Raw genomic sequence first — 22,485 nt, 5'->3', positions numbered from 1 at the left:
AACCTGGAGATTTTACACAACGGGGTCCAGAACCTGGAGATTTTACAGATCAGGGTCCAGAACCTGGAGATTTTACAGAACAAGGTCCAGAACCGAGGCGGACGGTGAGGTCTTTGACAGACGTCCTACCAGAACCTTTTCTGCAACGTTCTGGTCATCATGGATGGACCGAGCCCAGTGATGGACAGAACCAGCCTCGGAGCTCAGACCTTCTCAACATGTGCAACAAAACTTTTAAACTGGAGGTTTCAGATTTCACCCAGATTACCTGAACGGCTCACACGATCCAAATAATCCTAAACTTTAACCTCTGGGCTGCAGGTTCTACAGTTTTAGCTCAACGTCCACTTATTCCTTTCAAGGAAACAGGAAGTGTGAATCATGTGACTCGTGTCAGCCAATCAGAGCAGAGCGTCTTGAAACATGAATGTTGAGGTCGTCGGGCCGGTTTGGGAACAACATTCAAATCCTCGTTTAGAGATTAGTTATTTTTTAATCCAGCACAGACGCCTCAACACTACGGTGTCCCTCTAGGCTCATAACTCGACCTCGACAGTCGTTTTTAACTTGAGTGACTTTTTAAAGTTCACCTTGAAACCGTTTCGGCTGTTCGAGCAGAAGAAAGGCGTGAAGTTCCGGCTGGTTGAGCGACCGACACAAACGTGCCGAGGGTTTCGCCGCCCGAGGAAACGGAACGCTCCGTCTGGATCTGGCTTCAACCGTCTGACCGCAGGTTCTGTTCACCTGCGAGGCAGACACTCAGAAACCCGCTTCACGTTTTACCGGATTAGGAGTCGGGTTCTGGTTTCTCAGGTGGTCGCCAGCAGCAGCGCCCTGGATCTCCGGTCCAACCTGCAGATCCACGTTTGAAATGAAACACGACGGACCGGATCATTCAAGACAAAAACCAACAAACGGACCCGAGTGGGTTTGATGACCCGTCACAATCAACTTCTACACTTTTATTCTTAAAGGCCTCAAGGAAAGTTTGATACGTTAAGAAATAAAAGTTTGTGTCCGACGAAATAAAAGATTTCATTTCAGAGTCGATGTGATTCAAGATGGCCGCTTCATAAAACCGATCTTAACACCAACGGCTCCAACGCCGTCAGTTTTACACAAAGTTACAAGTCAGTGCCGAGTGACTCGTTAACGGTTGAGGGAGACAAGCGCTCAAGGATTGATTGGATTCATGAGTTATCATGAAATTAATCCAGATTATACACTTTTACATCGTCACTTTAGGCATGTGTTACTGTAATAATCTGAATCAGAATGAAAACTTTAGATAAAAAAAACAGGAATCGAGACGAACGTTTCGACAGAATCTAATCCAGCTCAAATTTCTAATCTGACCGTTTTAAATCCTGAATTGATTTGACAGGTGAGGATTAGATCACGTCTACTCACAATGAAGGAATGCATATCGCCCGCCGCTCTGAGCGACAACCACGACCAAAAAATAAATAAATGTTGGCCGTGGCGGCCATCTTTCACCAAGTTAAAATCTGTTGATGTGCTTCCTGTGGTTCATGAGATGTTTTGCTAACAGGAGCACAGACAATAATAAGATCGTTTGTCGCCATGAAAGGCATACAATAATCCAGAGTACGTTTTTAAACTGGATTATGTTTTACAATCAAACTCCAAAAAGACCAAATATTTTGTGATTCTGATGTTTTTAAATCTGGCGTTTTATTGTAAAATTACTATAAATCAGAAATAAAGCAGATTTATTCTTAATTCTTGTTTGTAGGGATTAAACTTTCATAACAAGAAGTGCTAAAGAGACCAAAGTTTTACAAAAATCTCTCAGATTAACAGTCTTTAAAATTAAAAATGGTCAGTATTAAAGTCAGGTAAGGATTGGATTATCTCGTTAGGATTTTTTTTAAATAAAACAATCTGGATTACAGTAAATCAAAGTGGCTAATGTTTGTAGTTTAATCCCAGTAAACGTTAATCTTTGAGCAGTAAAGATTAAAGCGATGAAAACTGGAATCAATCTTTAATGAAAGTCACTGGTTTGCTTCAAGTTTAAAGGGCGGAGTCGAGGCTTTTATTTTGACAGCAGGTTCTTTCATAAAGGCTCGTGGGCGTTTCAGCCCTCAGCGCTGACTCTCAGGCTCAAACGCCTTTGTGTAACCAAGAACCAAAATCCTCAAGGATTCAAACATGACCCAACAAGACCGACTTGTCACACACACCCACACACACGAAATCCTTCAGTGATCCGATCCGTGACAGATCTGGACTCGCGCTCTGGGCCTGTTAAAGCTCGTCTTCAGTGTTTATGACAAACGGACCGGAGCTCCACCTCCACCCATCATCTCTCACTTCAGCTCTCTAGAAACAACCGGAGTCCTTCGACAGATACTCCTGGTGGGAATTTAAAACAAAACCCACACGTAGGCCTTCAGGTATTTGGTGCTTTTGTCACGCTGGAAACCGATGAGCAGGTTTGTCCAGAAGAGGCCTCTGAACACAACCCCACCCTAAACCAACCAATGCTTCTGAACCATCAAGGAACAAAAACTACTAAAGAGCAAATCCCATGCATTTATTTTTTTAAATGGACAAACCCGTTGATAAAGAAAACATTTAAACCCACTCAGTAGATTTGCGGCTAACAGGATTAGCCGTAGCTCTCGGCTCTGTACCCCGAGCTTCAGCTGCAGTGAATCAAAGTTCACTCAAACCGTGTGAACTCAGTCGTTTTCCAGCAACGATTCAAAAACAGCTAAAGACCCTAAATGAAGGCAGCAGCTGAGCGTCACGCCGGACGTGAACAAAACAAACCCCAAACAGAAACCTCCTCTGCCCCGGCCCAAAAACTACGAGTTCATCTCTGCAGGAACCAGAGGATTAGTCAGTGCGGTCTGTGGGATACGTTGCACCACAACGCCGCTCCTGGAGAGAGACGGGTCCAAAGAAACCAGCTCTGAAGTTACATTTTTTTAAATCAGCAAGACGAGAAGTTCACGTGTAACGTGTCAAAATGTTCCACTTCGTTTCAGGTGGACTTCTAACCATTTCCTGTCTAGAGGTGGTCACTTGTGAAGGTTTGGTAAAGGTGGATGAAGATGGTCGATGACCGTTAACAAAAAACAAGCTGAAGATGTGGGCTCATCCAGCTGCACACCACTTTCATTTCCTTCCAGTGAGTCGGTGTGAAGCCACCAGAAGAAGGTCTTCTGTCCACACCAGAACAAAGAGGACGGAGCTCAGATCTTCTCTCAGAAGTCTGAGAGTCGACCAACAAACGGCCACGACCCGTTTGGTGACCTGAACTTAGAGCCATGAAACTCTGGAGAGCCCTCTTCCATCTGAGGATCTGAGCCAGCAACAAACATTCATCTGGTCTGGGCCAAGGAGGTCTGCGCCAAAGAGGCCTGGGCCGAGGTGGTCTGCGCCAAAGAGGCCTGGGCCGAGGTGGTCTGCGCCAAAGAGGCCTGGGCCAAAGGGACCTGCGGCCAAGGTGGTCTGCACCAAAGAGACCTGCGGCCAAGGTGGTCTGCACCAAAGAGGCCTGGGCCAAGGTGGTCTGCGCCAAAGAGGCCTGGGCCAATGTGGTCTGCGCCAAAGAGGCCTGGGCCAAGGTGGTCTGCGCCAAAGAGGCCTGGGCCAAGGTGGTCTGCGCCAAAGAGGCCTGGGCCAAGGTGGTCTGCACCAAAGAGGCCTGCGGCAAGGTGGTCTGCGCCGAAGAGGCTCATCTAAAGGACTTCACACAGACCGTATGAAACCGCAGCCGACAGACTGTTGTGGTTCGTCCTTCCATTTTGAGGCTGATCATCAGGATGAGTCTAAAAAGACGTTTTTCTCCACGTCTCTCGTCCTTCTCACTGGTTTGAACAGAGCAGCTCTTATTTTGGTTTGGAAACTTTTCCACGATACAGTCACTCCTCTTGGCATGAAGTTAGTTTTTCCAGCCATAAGTCATTTTGTGATTTGTTCATATGTAAATAAATCACGTCAAACCTAAAAACTTTGTTGTCCTTCAAGTCCTTTAATGTCAAACTCAGTTCGTTACTCGTCTCTGATCCCTGAAGGCAACAAGCTCAAACCAAGACCGCTGATGGGTTAATAATTAGCTCTGCATGAACGAAGGGTTAAAGAGGAGACCCTGCCGGCTGCTCCGAGGATCAAATACTCAGAACTACCAAAACAAAGTTCTCTCGACTGAAATGTTCAAACTTTCCCACCAGTTAAAGTTCAGTCAGGTCCTCTGGACGGTTTGTGCTGGACCGTTCATCGGTCTGAGGAGCTGCAACAGACTCCGGCACCTTCACATGGTGGGTCAACCAGCTGATGGTGCTCAGGTGGTTTCTGGAGTCTGCCCTCTCCCCCACTGCGTCTAACAAATTTAACTTCTACCTGGATTACAGAGCATGAATCAGGACATGTCCCACCATTTAACCCAGTTTAACCATGACTACATGTCCAACACATTGACAAAGAACATTTTAAAGATTTGCCAACGTGTGTGGTACCATTAGGACCAACGCTTCGGATCTCCAGAACAAGTGACCAAACTAAAATAAAACGATATTCGAGTCAGCGTTCCACTGAGAGGACTGGGCAGGGTTTGAAGAGGTCCCAGTTGGTCCAGTCTTGGTCCACCTGCTGGAGATCACTGGAGCTTCAAGCAGCCCATCAGAACACGCCGTTTTGATCGGCAACGTCACAATAAAAAACTAAATTAAACCCGGCACGGTCAGAACAAGTGAAGTTTTGTGTTTTTTAATTGAACCGTTGGGCTCTTTTTAAAGTTTTTTAATGTTTTTAAAGGTTTTAAAGGTTAGAGAGTAAAATTATTAAGAGTTGGCAGACATTGGTTTGTTGGACTTCGTGGTAGATGTGGACGCTGCGTTGACTTTGGAAAAAAGGTCCAACTCATTCATGGCTTCATTTTTACCAGAACACGATACATCACTTTTTAATCCCAGTTGACCTTTGACCTCACCTTGTGACATCGTTCTAGTTTAAACCAAACCGTTGTTAAACGATGAGAACTGGACTGTAAGCAGTGGGTCTGTTAAAGGCCTGTTGGGTGCAACAAACGGGCCTCTCTTTTTACGGCTTCAACTTATTGTGCGTTTTATTTCCTTATTTAAACTTATTGTGCGTTTTATTTCCTTATTTAAACTTACTGTGCGTTTTATTTCCTTATTTAAACTAATTGTGCGTTTTATTTCCTTATTTAAACTAATTGTACGTTTTATTTCCTTATTTAAACTAATTGTGCGTTTTATTTCCTTATTTAAACTTATTGTGCGTTTTATTTCCTTATTTAAAGCATAAAGTGCGACAGACGGCTGTAAAGACCGTCTGATGGAGTAAACTGCTGTTTGTGGAACAGGAACAAACAGAAGTTTTTAGAAAGCGAGCCGACAGGTCGAGCGACAGCTGCGTGAAAATGAGCTGCACAATAACCAAATCAGGACATTTGCTTCATCGAAAGCAGGAAATGAGATTAAAAAACGTCTTGCCGGAACAGGAGCGGCTCCAAACGCACATCATGTTTTACAAGCAGTTAAATTATTCACATGAAGCCGTCCTGGGCCCGTGATGGGAGCGTAAGGTGAGCCTGGGCAGCGACCACACCCTAAAACTGATCTCAGGTCTGTTTGATGAAGGTCAGCAGACGCTCCACACAAAACAACTGCTCAAATTAATCAAGGAGCAAAAATCAGCCTGTTTTTGTTCTGACCTTGTGGAGTCAAGGTCAAAGAGCCTGAACCAACCCTGACTGGACGGTTGGGTCCAGGAGCAGCTCCTGCAGGTTCTGTGTTTCAGACTCACCCAGAACAGGAGGTTGAAGAAGAACAGCGAGTATTTGACGCACTTGTTCACCGCCATGGCTTCTCTTCACAGATCCTCCGAGGACAGCAGCTCCTGCAGGTGAAGGCACAGAGAAGTAATCAGAGCAGGGCCCGTCTCACCTGTTCTACTCCCTCTGGGTGTGCTCCTTTAGCACCTCCTCCTCCTCCCTCTGAGCCCCTCCCTCTCTTTGTTTCCAAATACCAAACACAAATGACAAGTTCTCAAAACCAGTTCATGTCATCATGTTCATATTCAGGCTGACTGATGATCCAGGTGCTAAAACAAAGGAGATTAATCTTGAAGCTCCACCCACTTTCCTGTCCTCAGTCCAAATGTAGTTCTGGTTCAGAGCCTGCAACGTGTGCAACAAGCTCTGGCTGAGAACCCTTCAGGGTGTGAAGTTTTGCTGCAACATCTCCGTCAAATGAAGGAACGCAAACCATCCGCCGCCGGGCCCGACGAACGTTTAGACGGGCCTCGAGTGGTCTGAGCTCAGAGCGCTGCTGGACATGACTCTCAGTCACCACCACACCAACTCCAGTGACCTGAGCTCAGAGCGCTGCTGGACATGACTCTCAGTCACCACCACACCAAACTTCAGCTGTAAAATCAACTGATTCAGGCTCCAGAAGTCCTTGTAGCCTGCAGAGACATCTTAGAGGAATCTACAAGTCCTGAAGGAACGGTGAGTTTTCTGTGGATCAGGACAGGAAGACAAACGTCCAGGTGAGGGTGGGTTCAAGGACTCGAGGTTCAAGGACTCGAGGTTCAAGGACTCGATGTTCAAGGACTCGTCCACCTGCAGCTCGTCTCTGATGTGTGGGCGACTCAAGGTTGTTTTCATTCTTTAGATTTCCACAAAGCAGAAACATAATCTGAACAAACATCCTGCTTGTTGAAGGGTTTTAGGATTATCTGCTGTTGGGACAATCTGTTATAATCTGAGAGCTCAGTTAAGGATAATCTGTTATAATCTGAGAGTTCAGTTAAGGATAATCTGTTATAATCTGAGAGCTTGGTTAAGGATAATCTGTTATAATCTGAGAGCTCAGTTAAGGATAATCTGTCAGAATCTGAGAACTCTGTTAAGGATAATCTGTTATAATCTGATAGCTCAGTTTTGGATAATCTGTTATAATCTGAGAGCTCAGTTTTGGATAATTTGTTATAATCTGAGAGCTCAGTTAAGGATAATCTGTCAGAATCTGAGAACTCTGTTAAGGATAATCTGTTATAATCTGATAGCTCAGTTTTGGATAATCTGTTATAATCTGAGAGCTCAGTTAAGGATAATCTGTTATAATCTGAGAGCTCAGTTTAGATTTAGGTTTGTTCTTGAGCTTCTTTAGCTCTTAATTCTCCGTTTTCTTCTTCTTGTCTTGATTCCCAGTTTAAGATCCAGCTCAGATTTTTATCGTTTCGTTAATTTTCTCTGGTTTAGATTTTCTTCTGATGAATTATCAGAGTTTCATTCAGAAAAGTTCCCGTTTTCTTTTTGGACTGTTATGACTCCTGCATCTTTTCCTTTTTTTATTAAAACATTTTGTACTTTACCTAAAGACGTTTAGTAATTAAACGCCTTTTATTCCAGAGAATTAAACAAAGATTGTTTTCTGAAGAACAAACGATCGTTTGGGTGAAAAACGGTGAACGACGTCACGAACACGAAGCATTAGCCGCTGGTCGGTGCGTTTGTGACGACTCTCAGTTACTACCACGTTAACTGCAGCTCGGCGTCTGTAAATGTGAAGCTGCGTCGCTATGGCGACCATCCTGAATTGGGTTGAGTATAAAAGTTGATCAGTAGAAGATGTACGACTAATGATTAGTTTGTGTTGTGAACATTTAATTAAAATGAGTCCAGTGGCTTTTAAGATATTTTGCTAACAAGCAGACACAAACTTCACCTGTTTGCCAGTGAGATGATGAATTAAAGAAAGGCCTTCAAAACAGACCAGTCTGTAAAAAGAACGAGACTTTGCCTCCATCTAGCTTCAGCTGAGCTGAACCACAGACAGGAAACAGCTTGTCGCTTTACCGCCTTTTTTTTTTGTTTGTTTCAAACCGACAGAGATGATGCAACAAGTCCTGCAGCCACATGAACACACGCACGGTGCTGCAGCTGCCTGGTAATCCTGTCCTGTTTATCTGGTTTCATTACAGATTATCGCACATTCAAGCAGTTAAACTTTAAAGAGCAGAAGCAGCCGGAGGGTTTCAAGCTGAAGGTAGGACGCTTCGTAAACGCTGAATCAGCATTCACACAGCTTCTCTGCTTTTAGCGTCTTATTGCTTCAGCACACTCCAAAAGATCTGCTCCTTCAGAGACGTTTAAGCTGTTTCATCTGTCCTGAAGCCGAGCTCCTTCCTGCTGAGGGTCGGGTCTGCCGGGCCTGATCCTGGTCGGGGTGTTTGTGGACAGGGTCTCAGGACTCGGTTGTACAGAGGTGGGGGTCTGGTTTGTAAAATACAGAGTCCTGTCTGCTAGTTGCAGATGATGTGGTTCTGTTGGGGCAGGCCCTCCGGGCCGGGTCTGCCTCAGGAGGAGTTGAGTCTTGGAGAAGCAGACGAACCAAAGAGTCAGGACCTCGTCCACAGTTCAGACATGATTAGGAGGCCTTGTCTTTCTGTAGGGAGTATCTTCTCTGATCAACCTCAGGACCCCTCAGGATGGGGACAGGGATGCATGGACCCATTATCTCCATGACCTGACCACAGACAGATGGAGGAATCTAGAAGTACAGTTGTATTGAAAGATGGAGCTCCTCTCCTCGTCTGCAAGCTACTTGATGGAGGATGAATCATGAGCCCAGGTGAAGGATGGAACGTAAACAGACCGGAAAGTTGTAAGCTTTGACTTTTGGCTAAGCTTCTTCACCACAATAGACCAGAGCAATGCCCTCATTACTGCAGAGCAAGCCTCCCATCATCTCTTGCACCGTCGCTTGTGAGCAGACACTGAGATACGTGAACTGGGGACTCATCCCCAACATGGTTAGAGCAATCCACCATCTTCTGGTCAAGAACTTTGACCTCAAAGATTAAATTTACAGTAAAAACGTCAACTCAAGTCTTTTTTTGTGCGGTTATGTTTTGCAGAGTTGTTTTGGTTTCCAGCAAACTAAGAATGACAACCAAAGAAGATCTCTGGCACATCCTCAACGACTTGACCAATGAGGAGTTCAAGCATTTCAAGTGGTTCCTAAAAGATGCAGAAGAAGGTTTCAGAGCCATCCCAGAAGTCCGTCTGGAGAAGGCGGACCAGCAGGACACTGTGGATCAGATGGTGCAGAACTATGGAACCATCACTAAAGCTCTGCAGAAAACCACCAGGATTTTGAAGAAGATCCACAGGAATGATCTGGTGCAGTGTTTGTCAACCACCGGAACAGGACAGAGAAGTAAGTTAGAAACAGTAAGACCGAAAAATTAGGCCTGTCACGATAAACAATAAATCAATTAATCGCATGATAAATGAAAATTATCTACCTCATTTTCATTTCTCAGCTTTATCGTTTCTTTGTGTCTCTCTTTCTACTGAAGACACTGGATGAGAAAAGGCTCAACTCCGGTTCTTCACAGACCCCTCCTTTTCTCCTTAAAATGCAAAATTTGAGGGGGAGTGGTGGAGCAGAAGTTAGAAGATGGGCCTGTGATCGGAAAGTTGCAGGTTCACCTCCCAGTACCGTCAACATCAACAAACTGTGGGTGGAAAAGGTGGAACTCCTACACCTCCCTCCACCCTCATTCGCCCCACTCTGGGCCCCTGAGCAAGGCCCTTAACCCCCCACCATGTGCTCCCTAAACAGGTCTCTCTTGAAAATGAGTTCTCGTGGCTCAATGAGACTAACCTGGATAAATAAAGGCTAAATGAAAAAAAGAAAAATCTGTTTTAACGATCCAAAATTGCGTTTTTGGACAGTTAAAAGCAGCTAAGCTGAGAAGCTAAGCTACGAGCTAAGCTAACAGGCCGACCTTGGGAAAAAACGTCCGTCTTGTTGAAACTCCAAAAATTCACAGTTGAAACCCGTGCCTTCGTCTAAAAAGTTGTTTTTCTCTGCAAAAAGAAGCTGAGAACTTGTTTACTGATTTTTTTTTAATTAAAAGCTTTGTGTGACAAATGCTAAAGAGCTCAAACCACACCGAGCGGCCGCCATTTTGAGAATTGAAGAGAGACAGCCCATGTCAGTTAAGGGGCCTCCCTCCCATTTTTCTTAAAGAAACACGCTGCTCGCTCCCTCACTATCCATCCTTCAGTTCAAACAGTCTTATACTGCCATCCGGTGGTTAAAAAAATTTACTACACTCAAAACAAATGAACCAATATTTCTTCTTAAATTTGACAATAATTACTAATTATTGTCAAATTTCAAACAATATTATCGTTTATCGCAATAATTTCTGAGACAATTAATCGCCCAGCAAAATTTGTTATCGTGACAGGCCTATTAAAAATGCATTACGTGAATTATTAGATACATCTGTTATGGGTTTAGAGTGATCTTTATGCAACACTAACCATTTTGTCCTAACTCTGCTTTGATTTAGACGTTAAGAACATCAACTCTGCTCATCCTCCCTGTAACTCTGAGAGGCAGAAGGCCAAACTGGAAGAGATGAAGACTAAAACAAAGCTGATGATACAGGAGAGGAAGAAGAAGATTGGTGAAATCCAGCGCTCAGCAGAGCTCAGCAGGAAGTCTGCAGACAGACAGATTTCGGACAGCAAGCGCGCTTTCACCGCTTTGATCCAGTCAGCTCAGAGAAGTTCGGACCACGTCGCTGAAGAGATCAAGGAAAGGCAGAGAAGGACACAGAAAGAGGCTGATGGGATCATCCATGAGCTGAAGCAGGAAATCTCTGAGCTGTCCAAGAGAGAGGCCGAGCTGAACGACAACCTGGGCTACAATCAGAGCTTCTCGTTCAAGAACTGGACCGAGGTCACCGTTCCTCAACCATCTTATGAGGAAACCGTGACGACTTCTGTGAACGCACTTAAGGAGACGCTCGCCGAAGAGACGAGGACGCTCCTGAGCAGGGCCGAACTGAACAGGATGAAGCAGTTTACGGTCGACGTGACTCTGGATCAGAACACGGCTCATCCCAGTCTTGTCCTGTCCAAAGACAGGAAACAAGTTTACTGCGGTAACATCAACCAGAACCTCCCGGATTATCCAGAACGGTTTGACACTGCTCCCAACGTCTTGGGAAAGCAGAGTTTCTCATCGGGAAGATTTTACTTTGAGGTTCAGGTGGAAGGAAAAATCTCCTGGGATGTAGGTGTGGTCCACGAGTCCATCAGCAGGAAGGGGTCGATTAACGCCCGCCCTGACGATGGATACTGGACCATCTGTCTCAGGAGGGGGGAGCAGTATAAAGCCTCAAGAGTCCATCTTACTTTACGCACCCCGTTAAACAGACTAGGTGTGTTTGTGGATTGTGAGAAGGGGTTAATTTCATTTCATAACGCAGATTCTGCAGAAATAATCCACAAGTTTACTGACTTGTTGTTTAAAGAGAAGCTTTATCCGTTCTTCAGCCCCAGCATCAACCACAGCGGTCTGAACACCGCGCCTCTGGTTCTCTCTTACATCAATGAAAATTATTAGATTGACTATTTTTTGTGGTAAATAACACCGTTAATGCCATCAGTGAATGAATCTTCACCAGCAGATTACACCCAAACTAAAACAATTTTATTGGAGGACTCCGCAGCCACTTTGGCCAGGAAAGACGAACGTTTTCTGGGTAATTCAAAGCATCTTGGATTTTGCAGAGGCTCTCAGATGTAAACGCGGAGCTAGGCCTGTCACGAGAACAAAATTTGCTGGGCGATTGTCTCAGAAATTATTGCGATAAATTATAATATTGTTTAAAATTTGACAATAATTAGTAATTATTGTCAAATTTAAGAAGAAATGTTGGTTCATTTGTTTTGTGTGTAATACCTTTTTTTTTTACCACCGGATGGCAGTATAAGACTGTTTGAACTGAAGGATGGATAGTGAGGGAGAGAGCAGAGTGTTTCTTTAAGAAAAATGAGAGGGAGGCTCCTTGACGTGACATGGGCTGTCTCTCGTCTGTTCTCAAAATGGCGGACGCTCGGTGTGGCTTGAGCTCTTTAGTATTTTCCACACAAAGCTTTTAATAAAAAAATCAGTAAACAAGTTCTCAGCTTCTTTTTGCAGAGAAAAACAACTTTTTAGACGAAGGCACGAGTTTCAACCGTGAATTTTGGAGCTTCGACAAGACGGAGGTTTTGTCCCCGAGGTCGGCCTGTTAGCTTAGCTTCTCAGCTTAGCTGCTTTTAACGATCAAAAATGTGATTTTGGACGTTAAAACAGATTTTAAAGAGAAAGGGAGGGGTCAGTGAGGTCATCCGGTGTCTTCAGTAGAAAGAGATAGATGAAGAAATGATAAATGAAAATGAGGTAGATCATTTTCATTTTTCATGTGATTGATTGATTGATTGTTTATCGCGACAGGCGTACGCGCAGATCATCCAGTGAAAAGGCACAACAGAACTGGATATGAAGCAAGAAACATTTCTTTTTCTCTGCAAAGATAAAACTTGTGTTTCTATTTCAAGCTTCAGTTTTCATGATTTAGCACTGTCTGTAAGGTGTTTAATAAAACTGTGTCTATGTGAGAGTTAATGTTTAAAATAAATGACAAAGACATGATGTTACTTTCACAATGATTTTAATCTGAGCAGCAAAATACTGGATGTTTACACGACGTGCAGATTTTAACTCCCGTTGTGTTGAAGCTGTTTCATGTTTGTGCCTTTTATTTTCTAATAAAACCTTTTTACTGCTCTGGGTCTTCGTCTGGTCTCACGTCGGGTCCAAAGAGTCCACAGCTGAAATGTAAACACGCGATACACGAGGGGCGATGCACGAGGGAGAGGAGGAGACTGAGTTATCAAACAGAAAGTGGGTCAGAGAGGAGGAAGGAAGCAAACTGGGACCACCTCACACACCGAGGATTTAAAGCTGGTTTTGTTGGGAATGTTTATAAAGAGTTTGTTTACGCTTCAACATTTCTGCTGGAATCAGATCGGTGAGTTAATGGTCTACATTTACGATTCCTGTTAGAAACTAACGCCTCGTTGTAAAGCTCGGTCCGGTCTGGACCGGCCCGGCCCCGGACCTAACTGCACCTCGTCGTCTGTCCAGGACGCTGGTGTCATCTTCTGCGTTCAGCTTCCTACAGAAGTAGCTGCTCTCTCTGTCACACAGCCGGACAGAGGAAGAGGAGGAAAGAAGCCGCAGGAAGTTTGACTCGTCTGTGACGTGACCCACCGGGCCACAGAACCAGTCAGTGTCCAATATGTAGCACCAGCTCGGCCCTAATGGAACCCCAGGTCTCTTGGGTTCCAAACATGGAACTGGAACTGGACCAGACTGCCCAGTGCAAATACTCAAACCCAGGGTAGAACTCAAGTTGGGCCAGTCCAACCGGGCCTTAAGGGCCACAGGATGTCCTGCCTGCCCAAGCAAAGGTTTTTCCAAAACCACATTTTAATTTAGTCTTTTTATTTTCAGTAAAGATTCACATTTTTTACAGTTTTATTTATTTTTTCCAAACAGAAGTCTTTAGATGTTTTTGGTGCAAGACGTTCAAGTAGGTACAGGAGGAGTTCCACTGTGGAGGAGAACAAGGAGAGGTTTTTATTTTATTTCTTGTCCGAAGCAGCTCAGCGTGACGGATTCTGGAGAGTGGGGGGACTGGGAGCAGTTTTATCCATCACCGGGGGCAGAGGTGGAGCCAGGGGGTGGCCACTGGTGGCTTTGCCCACCACAGATTAATCTTCAGCCACCCCAACTATTTGAGAAAACTATACTTTTAAGTAACATTAAAAACTAGAAAACTGTTACCTCAAATGATCAGCGTTGTTGGGTTATATATACATATATATACATACATATATATATACATATATATATATACATATATATATATGTACATGGCAGTGGCCATCTTGGATTTTGACGTAGCAACCCAATTTTCGATAGTGACCTTTAATGTGTAAATGCAGCCACACACCAAAATGGAAGTCAGCACCACTCTTATTGTTCAAGTTATCATGAGCACAACATGCAGGGACGGTGCTTCCATCTCCCCTCCGTGACGGAGGACAACAATTAAAGCAGACAGAATTAATTTTAAATTATGCACGTATTGTATATGTGAATTTCTATTAACCTGGTTAGTTGAACATTTTATTGTGCTAGAGATAAAAGCTGCTGTCAGGCTGTTTATGTTCCAAGTTGTGGACTGACTAAAATGTACAAAGAATGTGTCCGGATAAAACAGAAAATTTAATTTCTAATAAAACATAAAGCTAACAATGCTCTGATGCATGCTCAATAATCCAGGTAGATAAATCTTAAGCCAAGAAGAACCCGTCCACAGGAACTGACTCAACCTTGTTAGATAAAGGGAACAAGAATTTAAGTCGATATTCACCAAAGGTCATTCTCATTAATCCACGTAAAAATCCAACAATGTTCAGTCAGGTCATCTGGACGGTTTCTTTTCTTGTTGAGACGTTTCGTCCTTCATCCAAAAGGACTTCTTCGATCTGAGGAGCCACCAACAAACTGAATCCCACAAACAGCACACTCCCATAGTGGAATAAAAAACAGTTTGCTGGTGATGCTTTGATAATGTTAAACTGATTTTTGTTTGTAGGATTCAGTTTGTTGGTGGCTCCTCAGATTGAAGAAGTCCTTTGGATGAAGGACAAACCATCTCAACACAAAAAAAAACCCATCTAGATGACCTGTCTGAACATTGTTAGGTTGATATTCAACAAAAATGGAGGAATAAAAGTGAATTCAGTCTGTCGGAGAACTTAAATGAGTGCTTCATTCAAATATTAAACGTAGATTAGTGTTCTATAACTATAGACTAGTGATCCAACAACTGGTAGCACTTGGACCATGTTCAGCCCATAAAGTCATTACAACTCCCCACAACAGACCACCTCAAGAAAAACCTCCAGTTCCCAGCATTTTAAACACAAACCAGAGACGAAAAACGGCTTGAACTCGCAAAATTATGAGTCATCGTAGGAAAGAAATGAACCTGTGTTACATCGAAGCTCACTGGGCCACAGAATAAAATAAATACTGAACACAACATTGAGTTTAACAGTTTTTATTTCAAAAACAACCAACAAAGGTAAAAAAAGAAAACCTTGGTTAAGCCATCACAAGGCAACCATCAGCCCCCGGAGTGGTGCTGACTCAACAACCAGCCAGGTAAACAACCAGAAACCTCGATGGTGAACCGCCTCAGGCCACACCTTGAATCCACACCTTCACAGGTGCAGCCAGTTAGGCCTGTGCAGCGTTGAACTGTTGCAGTACCAGTACCACCGGTGAGCCAGTGAAGATGCAGAGGTTATACCATTAAACAGGTGCTGGTCATAAAATTAGAATATCATGAAAAGTTGATTCATTTCAGTAATTCCATTCAAAAACTGAAACTTGTATATTATATTCATTCATTACACACAGACTGATTCAAATGTTTATTTATTTTAATGTTGATGATTATAACTGACAATTAATGAAAACCCCAAATTCAGTATCTCAGAAAATTAGAATATTACTTAAGACCAATTAAAAAACTGGATTTTTAGAAATGTTGTCCAACTGAAAAGTACGAGCATGTACAGCATCCTTGTACCTGGATTACTGCAGCAGTGCGTCGTGGCATGGAGTGGATCCGTCTGTGGTACTGCTCAGGTGTTCTGAGAGCTCAGGTTGCTCTGATAGTGGCCTTCAGCTCTTCTGAATCACATCTTCCTCTGCTGGCCAATTAAGAACAAGGATACCATGGTCCTTAAACCAGGTACTGGTAGCTTTGGCACAGTGTGCAGGTGCCAAGTCCTGTTGGAAAATGAAATCTGCATCTCCATAAAGCTGGTCAGCAGCAGGAAGTCTCTAAAACTTCCTGGTAGACGGCTGCATTGACCTTGGACCTCAGAAAACACAGTGGACCAACACCAGCAGATGACATGGCCCCAAACCATCACTGACTGTGGAAACTTGACACTGGACCTCAAGCAACATGGATTCTGTCTCTCCTCTCTTCCTCCAGACTCTGGGACCTTCATTTCCAAAGGAAATGCACAATTTACTTTCATCAGAGAACATAACTTTGGACCACTCAGCAGCAGTCCCAGGTGAGACACTTCTGACGCTGTCTCTTGTAGAAGAGTGGCTTGACACAAGAAATGTGACAGCTGAACCCCTTGTCTTGGGTACGTCTGTGCGTGGTGGTTCTTGAAGCACTGACTCCAGCTGCAGTCCACTCTTTGTGAATCCCCCACATTTTGGAATGAGTTTTGTTTCACCATCCTCTCCAGGGTGCAGTTATCTCTGTTGCTTGTACACTTTTTATCTACCACATCTTTTCCTTCCCTTCACCTCTATTAATGTGCTTGGACACAGAGCTCTATGAACAGCCAGCCTCTTTAGAATGACCTTTTGTGTCTTGCCCTCCTTGTGCAAGGTGTCAATGGTCGTCTTTTGGACAACTGTCAAGTCAGCAGTCGTCCCCATGATTGTGTAGCTACAGAACTAGACTGAGACCATTTAAAGGTCTTTGCAGGTGTTTTCAGTTAATTAGCTAATTAGAGTGTGGCAACAGGTGTCTTCAATATTGAACCTTTTCACAATATTCTAATTTTCTGAGATACTGAATTTGGGGTTTTCATTAGTTGTCAGTTATAATCATCAACATTAATACAAATAAACATTTGAAATATATCAGTCTGTGTGTAATGAATAAATATAATATTCAAGTTTCACTTTCTGAACAGAATTTCTGAAATAAATCAACTTTTTCATGATATTCTAATTTTATGAGCAGCACCTGTATGCTAGGCTAACCTGTAAACGAGTAGTGTGAAGCTAAAAATAGAAAAAAAAAATCCAACTTTATTTGTGGTAATGATTGTTGGTCGTTTTTGGTTTTCTTTAAAACACAACACTGTCAAACAAACAAAAAAACTGAACTAGTTTTTTGTTTTTTCTGTTTCCAGACATTTTCCAGGACTGAGAGCAACAACATGGAGAAACTTTCTCGAGAGCTCTGGAGCGTTCTGCAGGACTTAACCCAAGAGGACTTCATCACATTCAAGTGGTTCCTGAAGCAGGACAATATGCTGGAGGGACAAACTGGCATCCCAGCAGCTGATCTAGAGAACACAGAAAGATGTAAAACTGTTGATCTGATGGTCGGGAAATATAAGGCTTCTGGAGCGAAGCGTCTCACCATGAACGTTTTAGGAGAGATCGGCAGGTTTGACCTGGTGGAGCGTCTGAAAAAATTCAACCTGGAACCAAAAGGTAAGTTAGAAGAAGGAAAAAGCTTTTGTAGATATACTTGATAACCGATTATTTATAACGATTGATAATTTAGGCTTAAGTTGCAGATTTGGTGTAAAAATAAAATCAAAAAGGTAAAAGTTATGAAGAAAACAAACCTTTTAAATCCTTGAGTTTTATGCATCAGGATATAAAACGGTGTTAAAATGGTGTAAATCCTTAAGACCTCAAACCATTAATCTAACCCACCTGGGTGTCACCTTTTCAGCTTCTACCCCTCACAATTATTAAACCAGAGATCTACTATTAAAGACAAAGTAACCGTATACAAACGGATCATAAGTCACATTTAAAAAAAAACATGAAGATAATAATCATCTGAAGACCCCCCAATTCAAGCTTCACCACCGACTCAGAAGTTGGATGCTGAACTCAACTTTAAGATCCTTTGATCTAACCCAAGTCCAGTCCAAACTAGTGTGACACCAGTCCTTAAATCTTCTGGTTGACAAACGGTGAACTTGTTTTCATTGTGAGAATACCTTTTTATAGAAATGGTAAATTGAGAGATTGGCAGATATGCATATTTATATGTGAACTTTGTGATCTGTTTTGCTTTAGACACCAACATCCACTACCTGAGCTACGAGATGGAAGGCATTGGGGAAAAGATGGCCGAGCTGGAAAAACTCCGGGAGTTTGCGGTGGATGTGACTCTGGATCCTGATACGGCGCACGCAGACCTCGTCCTGTCCAGTGATGGCAAACAAGTATATGATACTGACGTGACCAAAGACCTCCCAAACAGCAACAAGAGATTTGATAAATGTGCCAGTGTCATGGGGAAAGAACTACTGTCAGGAAAATTTTACTTTGAGGTTCTGGTTGAAGGCAAGACCGCCTGGACTGTCGGAGTGGCCAAAGAATCCGTCAACAGGAAGGGGGAAATTATTGTGACCCCAGACAAAGGATTCTGGACGATATGGTTAAGAAACAAAGTTTATGAAGCTATCACTAAACCTTCAGTGCGGCTCTCCCTTAAATCCCGTCTACAGAAGGTGGGGGTGTTTGTGGATCATGACAAGGGTCTGGTCTCGTTTTACAACGTGGAAACTGCTGATCTTGTCTACTCCTTCACCAGTTGCCGCTTCAGTGGGAAACTCTTAGCATACTTCGGCCCTTGTGGTAACAAAAATGGCACAAACTCTGCCCCCATGGTCATTACTCCCGTGGTTCACAAGATAAACAAGGCAGAGCTGAGGAGCGTCCAACTGTTCGCGGTGGACGTGGTTCTGGATCCTGACACAGCCCATCCTGAACTGATCCTGTCCGATGATGGGAAACAAGTACATCATGCTGATGAGAGGAAAGATCTCCCAGACAACCCCAAGAGATTCAGGGACTGTGTCAATGTTTTAGGGAAACAGAGTTTCTCCTCTGGAAGGTTCTACTTTGAGGTCCAGGTTAAAGGGAAGACCGACTGGACTTTGGGAGTCAGCACAGAGTCCATTGACAGGAAGGGAGAGCTCACGCTACAACCTGAAAGTGGTTTCTGGACTATTTATTTAAGGAACGGGGATGAATACGAGGCTTTTGATAAACCCATAGTGCATTTACCTTTAAGGTGTCATCCTCAGAAGGTGGGAGTGTTTGTGGACTATAAGGAGGGTCTGGTTTCCTTTTACGATGTGGATACTGCAGATCTCCTCTACTCCTTCACTCGATGCTGCTTCGCTGAGAAACTCCTGCCGTTCTTCAGTCCCTGTACAAATGTTGGTGGCATGAACTCTGCTCCGCTCATCATTTCTCCAGTTAATCTCTCAGATTAGATTATTCATGGAAAACCTCAACACCCATCTGCAGGTTCAGCTGGAAAGAACTTTTTAACCGCTGTCAAAAGAAAAGTGTCACTGGTGGAGAATTTTGGAGTTTCCTTGTGTGAAATTTTTGTTGTCAGTGGGTTGACTGGATCATGGTCCTGTTGGACCCAGTTTGTTCAACAGATGGACCAACATTTGACTCCACCCGTTGATCAACAGAGGAAGTCTGGTCCACTCAGTGACTGACAGGAGCCCAAAACATCAGTCTCCACCACCGTGCTGACAGCTGGAGGAGCTGTTTGCTGCACTGCATTCTGGGTAAACGTCTCTCTTCTGGTCTGGTTCTGGTCCAGAAGTCTTGTGGTTCCTTCCGATGAAACTTAACTAACTTAAGTGTTGCTGCCATGTTGTTTCTAAAGAGGTCTTGACCTTTGACCTGCTCACTGAGGCCTGTAGAGTCTGAGATGCACCTCATTTCTCTGAGTGCTGCACAGTCTGACCTTCAGGGTGAATTTGCTGCCATTCCTGGGAAGAAGGTCAGCTGTCTCAAAATGTTTTCAATTTGTGAATGTTTCTCTCTGCAGAAAGACGGACTTGTAACAGTTTGGAAATGACGTTTGACCCCTCAGCCTTATGGGCAGCAGCAGCTGTTCTGAGGTCATTGCTGATGTCTTTCCGCTCTCGTGTTAACACACACCTGTAGACTGCAGGGCAGCAGAAACTCCTGCTTTTCTATCATCATGTCAGAAACCGTAAAGATAAACAGCATTTGTCAATTATTTTTGAAAAACAAATGTTTAATAGCTGTTCTTTGTGTGACATTGACCATTTTTTATAAATCTGGTAACAAATTATTTTTATCTTGCCTTGGCGTGTTAAACATTTTTAGCAGAAATATGATGTCTTTACTTTTCATGACTGCAAACGTGCCAACTTTAAAACCATCCAAACAGCTTTAAAACTAAAAGTGACATTTATTTACGGACGGCTGATTTATAGTAGAAACAGAAGCATCTTCTCAACTTCAGTTTTATGAAACTGTTCCACTTTTTTTAGATGTAGTTTTACCTCCAGACTGATGAACCTCTGCACATCTTTACTTCTGAGATTCAGACTCTCTAAAATTATTAATTTATACCTGGTGACCTGTTGATAATAAACTTAAATAAACTTAATTTTAAAATAAACTTAATTTTTCTGCAGTCGCTCTCGTCCAAGGCGGACACCTTTTCTCTCCCTCTCCTGTTCCTCCTGCTTTTTTTTACTGTCTGTGTATCGGAGCTCCTATTTACACATCTTCTGAAATGAAAACTACCGTCATGGATCTGGTCAGCTGGACTTTCAACGCAATCGACAAAATATTTTCAACAAAGCGACAGGGTCCTGGAGAGCCCTCATGCCCCGCTGAGACTCATGCGGCAGGATACGTCATGCATCCATGGGGAGTTTGGGAGCTTGTGTATTTCCATTTTGTCTCAGAAGGACGCTGAAGATGTTTATATAATTGGAACCATGATAGAAGGGTTTCTGGGATCGTAGGATTCCTACGTTATTGGCTATTGAAGAAGACAGCGGCAGCAGTTTCAGCCATGGCAAAACTGCCGAGTCTGTGTGAAGGTTTGGTTCGTGCTTCAAGTACTCAAAATCAGCTGATTTACAAGCTAAACCTTAAAATGGAAGCGATTTGTGAGAATCATAGGCCAACTGCGGCTTCTGGGACTCGCCAGCATGTTGGGGACGGCCTTGGAGGAGGCTCATAACACGGACCAGTGGAATGCCCACAAATCTGGCCATTTTGGATTGAAAGTACCAGCAGTCCCCTTTTTAATCTAAAATGTATTCTGAGAGGATAAGGGGCCGTGCTCCAGTAGCAGCAGCAACGTGCACTCCACCCATCTTTTGGACAACTGTACGAACATAATCTCACCATGTTTCAGTACAATAATAAAATTATTCTGATTCTGATCAATTAGCTCCTAAATGCCCCTACGTCCTTTCACAGCCTTTTGTTGGCTCTGGAACAACTTTTTATGGACATGTTGCTGCCATTAAACTTTTAATTTATTTATTTTGTTCCTACAAATGGTCCAAACTCTTCGTTTTAACAGTTGATGTGTTTGCTACGTTCCATTGTGAATAAATTTGGGTTTACAATGTTTGCAAATCAATGCGTTCAGTTTTTGTTTACATTTTACAAAACTCCTTAAGTTGTTGGAATTGTGGTTGTAAAAATATAAAAAGGACTTCCAGCTAAATTTAACAGGGTTCCTTTTATAAACTTAAGACTCGTTTATCTTTAGTCACACTGTTTGTTGTGTTTTACATGATTTGTTGCACCAAATTAAAAATATTCAGCCAATTTAAGAAGCAGAAGTTTGTCTGAAACAGTTTATTTAAACTGATAATACAAGTTAAATATAATTAAACAAAAATTAGGACACCAGGTCCACATTTTAAAGAAAAAAATTCAGAAGCTTAGTAAAAAAAAACTTTTTATCTTGTGAACACAAGAACTTCAGCAGCGAGCTGATAACTCCGTTTAATAGAACGAGCCTCTTTTTAATAACAAAATAAATAAAAGTGCACGTCGGTGCTTCACGTGAACGGATTCCACTGAAACTAGAAGAGTCTGGACTCAGTAGGCTCGGCTGAAATGTTTGTTGACTTTGGCGGCAGAAAGGTAGACGGTGAGGCTGATGAGGAAGAACTGCTTCTGCTCCTCCAACCAGACCAGCTTCATCCTCACCTTACCCTCCGGGTCCTGGTACTCCATCAGGAAGTCCTCGCCGCTGTAGTCCCAGGACTGCGCCCGGGTCGCCATCGAGATGTGAACGGGCACGCTGACGCACCAGAAGTGTTTCTGAAACTCGTCCAGCAGGGTCAGAGTCATGAAGCAGCAGTTCTACCAGCACCAAGAAACACAAACAGACCCGTCAGAGCCCAACGCAGCCGCCTTCAGTCAGCCGTCGAAATGAAACCCAGCGGAAAACAAACCACGAAACGTTTCAATAAACTAGAGAATCGTTCTGAGCGCTGAAGTGCTTTAACACAATTCACTGAAGAAGCTGAAAGTGAGCTGGAAGCTAAACGTAGCATTTTTTAAAAATTAAAATAAAAAGTAAACTGGTGAAGACTTGAAACAGAACAATGTTCTCAAGGACTTGAAGAGATCTGAACATCCCTGTGAGGAAAATCTTTGTAAATAAAGTTAAATATTCTGAAAAGAACAAAAGTTACAAAAACCAAAAAGTCTGGGCGCAAAACTCCCGACAGAGTTGAACGTTTTGACGAATAAACAGTTCCAACGGCACAAAGTCTCCAGTACTTTGAGTCCAAAAAGAAAAAGATACTCGTTCACAACAAACTGACCCCATTTATTAGACCTGGGGGGCATTATCCTGATCATGGGGGGCATTATCCTGGTCCTGGGGGGCCATTATCCTGGTCCTGGGGGACCATTATCCTGGTCCTGGGGGGCATTATCCTGGTCCTGGGGA

General features: G+C 43.3%; 3 protein-coding genes across 3 annotated transcripts in view; 1 reads left to right on the top strand and 2 right to left on the bottom strand.

Moving 5' to 3' along the window:
- The window catches only part of tspan9b (tetraspanin 9b), a 12,741-nt gene extending 6,789 nt beyond the window's left edge, over positions 1–5,952 (bottom strand). The window contains exon 1 of the mRNA XM_037695602.1: positions 5,803–5,952. Coding sequence (XP_037551530.1) covers positions 5,803–5,859 — 57 coding nt within the window. The 5' untranslated portion in view covers positions 5,860–5,952. The remainder of the gene's footprint in view (positions 1–5,802) is intronic.
- A 2,998-nt stretch (positions 5,953–8,950) lies between these two features.
- On the top strand, positions 8,951–18,997 carry LOC119428440 (nuclear factor 7, brain-like). Its single transcript, XM_037696121.1, has 3 exons — positions 8,951–9,224; positions 10,372–10,838; positions 18,407–18,997. Exons 1-3 carry the CDS (start codon positions 8,951–8,953, stop codon positions 18,995–18,997), a joined length of 1,332 nt encoding a protein of 443 aa, XP_037552049.1.
- A 2,626-nt stretch (positions 18,998–21,623) lies between these two features.
- zgc:161973 (uncharacterized protein LOC556635 homolog) overlaps positions 21,624–22,485 on the bottom strand; it is an 8,590-nt gene continuing 7,728 nt past the window's right edge. The window contains exon 10 of the mRNA XM_037696120.1: positions 21,624–21,890. Coding sequence (XP_037552048.1) covers positions 21,624–21,890 — 267 coding nt within the window. The remainder of the gene's footprint in view (positions 21,891–22,485) is intronic.

This window comes from Nematolebias whitei, chromosome 22, assembly GCF_014905685.2.
Source record: "Nematolebias whitei isolate Nwh7 chromosome 22, NemWhi1, whole genome shotgun sequence".
Lineage (NCBI taxonomy): Eukaryota > Metazoa > Chordata > Actinopteri > Cyprinodontiformes > Rivulidae > Nematolebias > Nematolebias whitei.
This window is presented reverse-complemented; position numbering and strand designations above follow the sequence as displayed.

Coding starts and splice junctions, on each gene's coding strand:
- LOC119428440 (XM_037696121.1), top strand. CDS start 8,951: ATGACAACCAAAGAAGATCTCTGGCACATCCTCAACGACTTGACCAAT. Junction 9,225..10,371: donor CACCGGAACAGGACAGAGAA/GTAAGTTAGAAA, acceptor GCTTTGATTTAG/ACGTTAAGAACATCAACTCT. Junction 10,839..18,406: donor TTAAGGAGACGCTCGCCGAA/GAGACGAGGACG, acceptor CCCGTGGTTCAC/AAGATAAACAAGGCAGAGCT.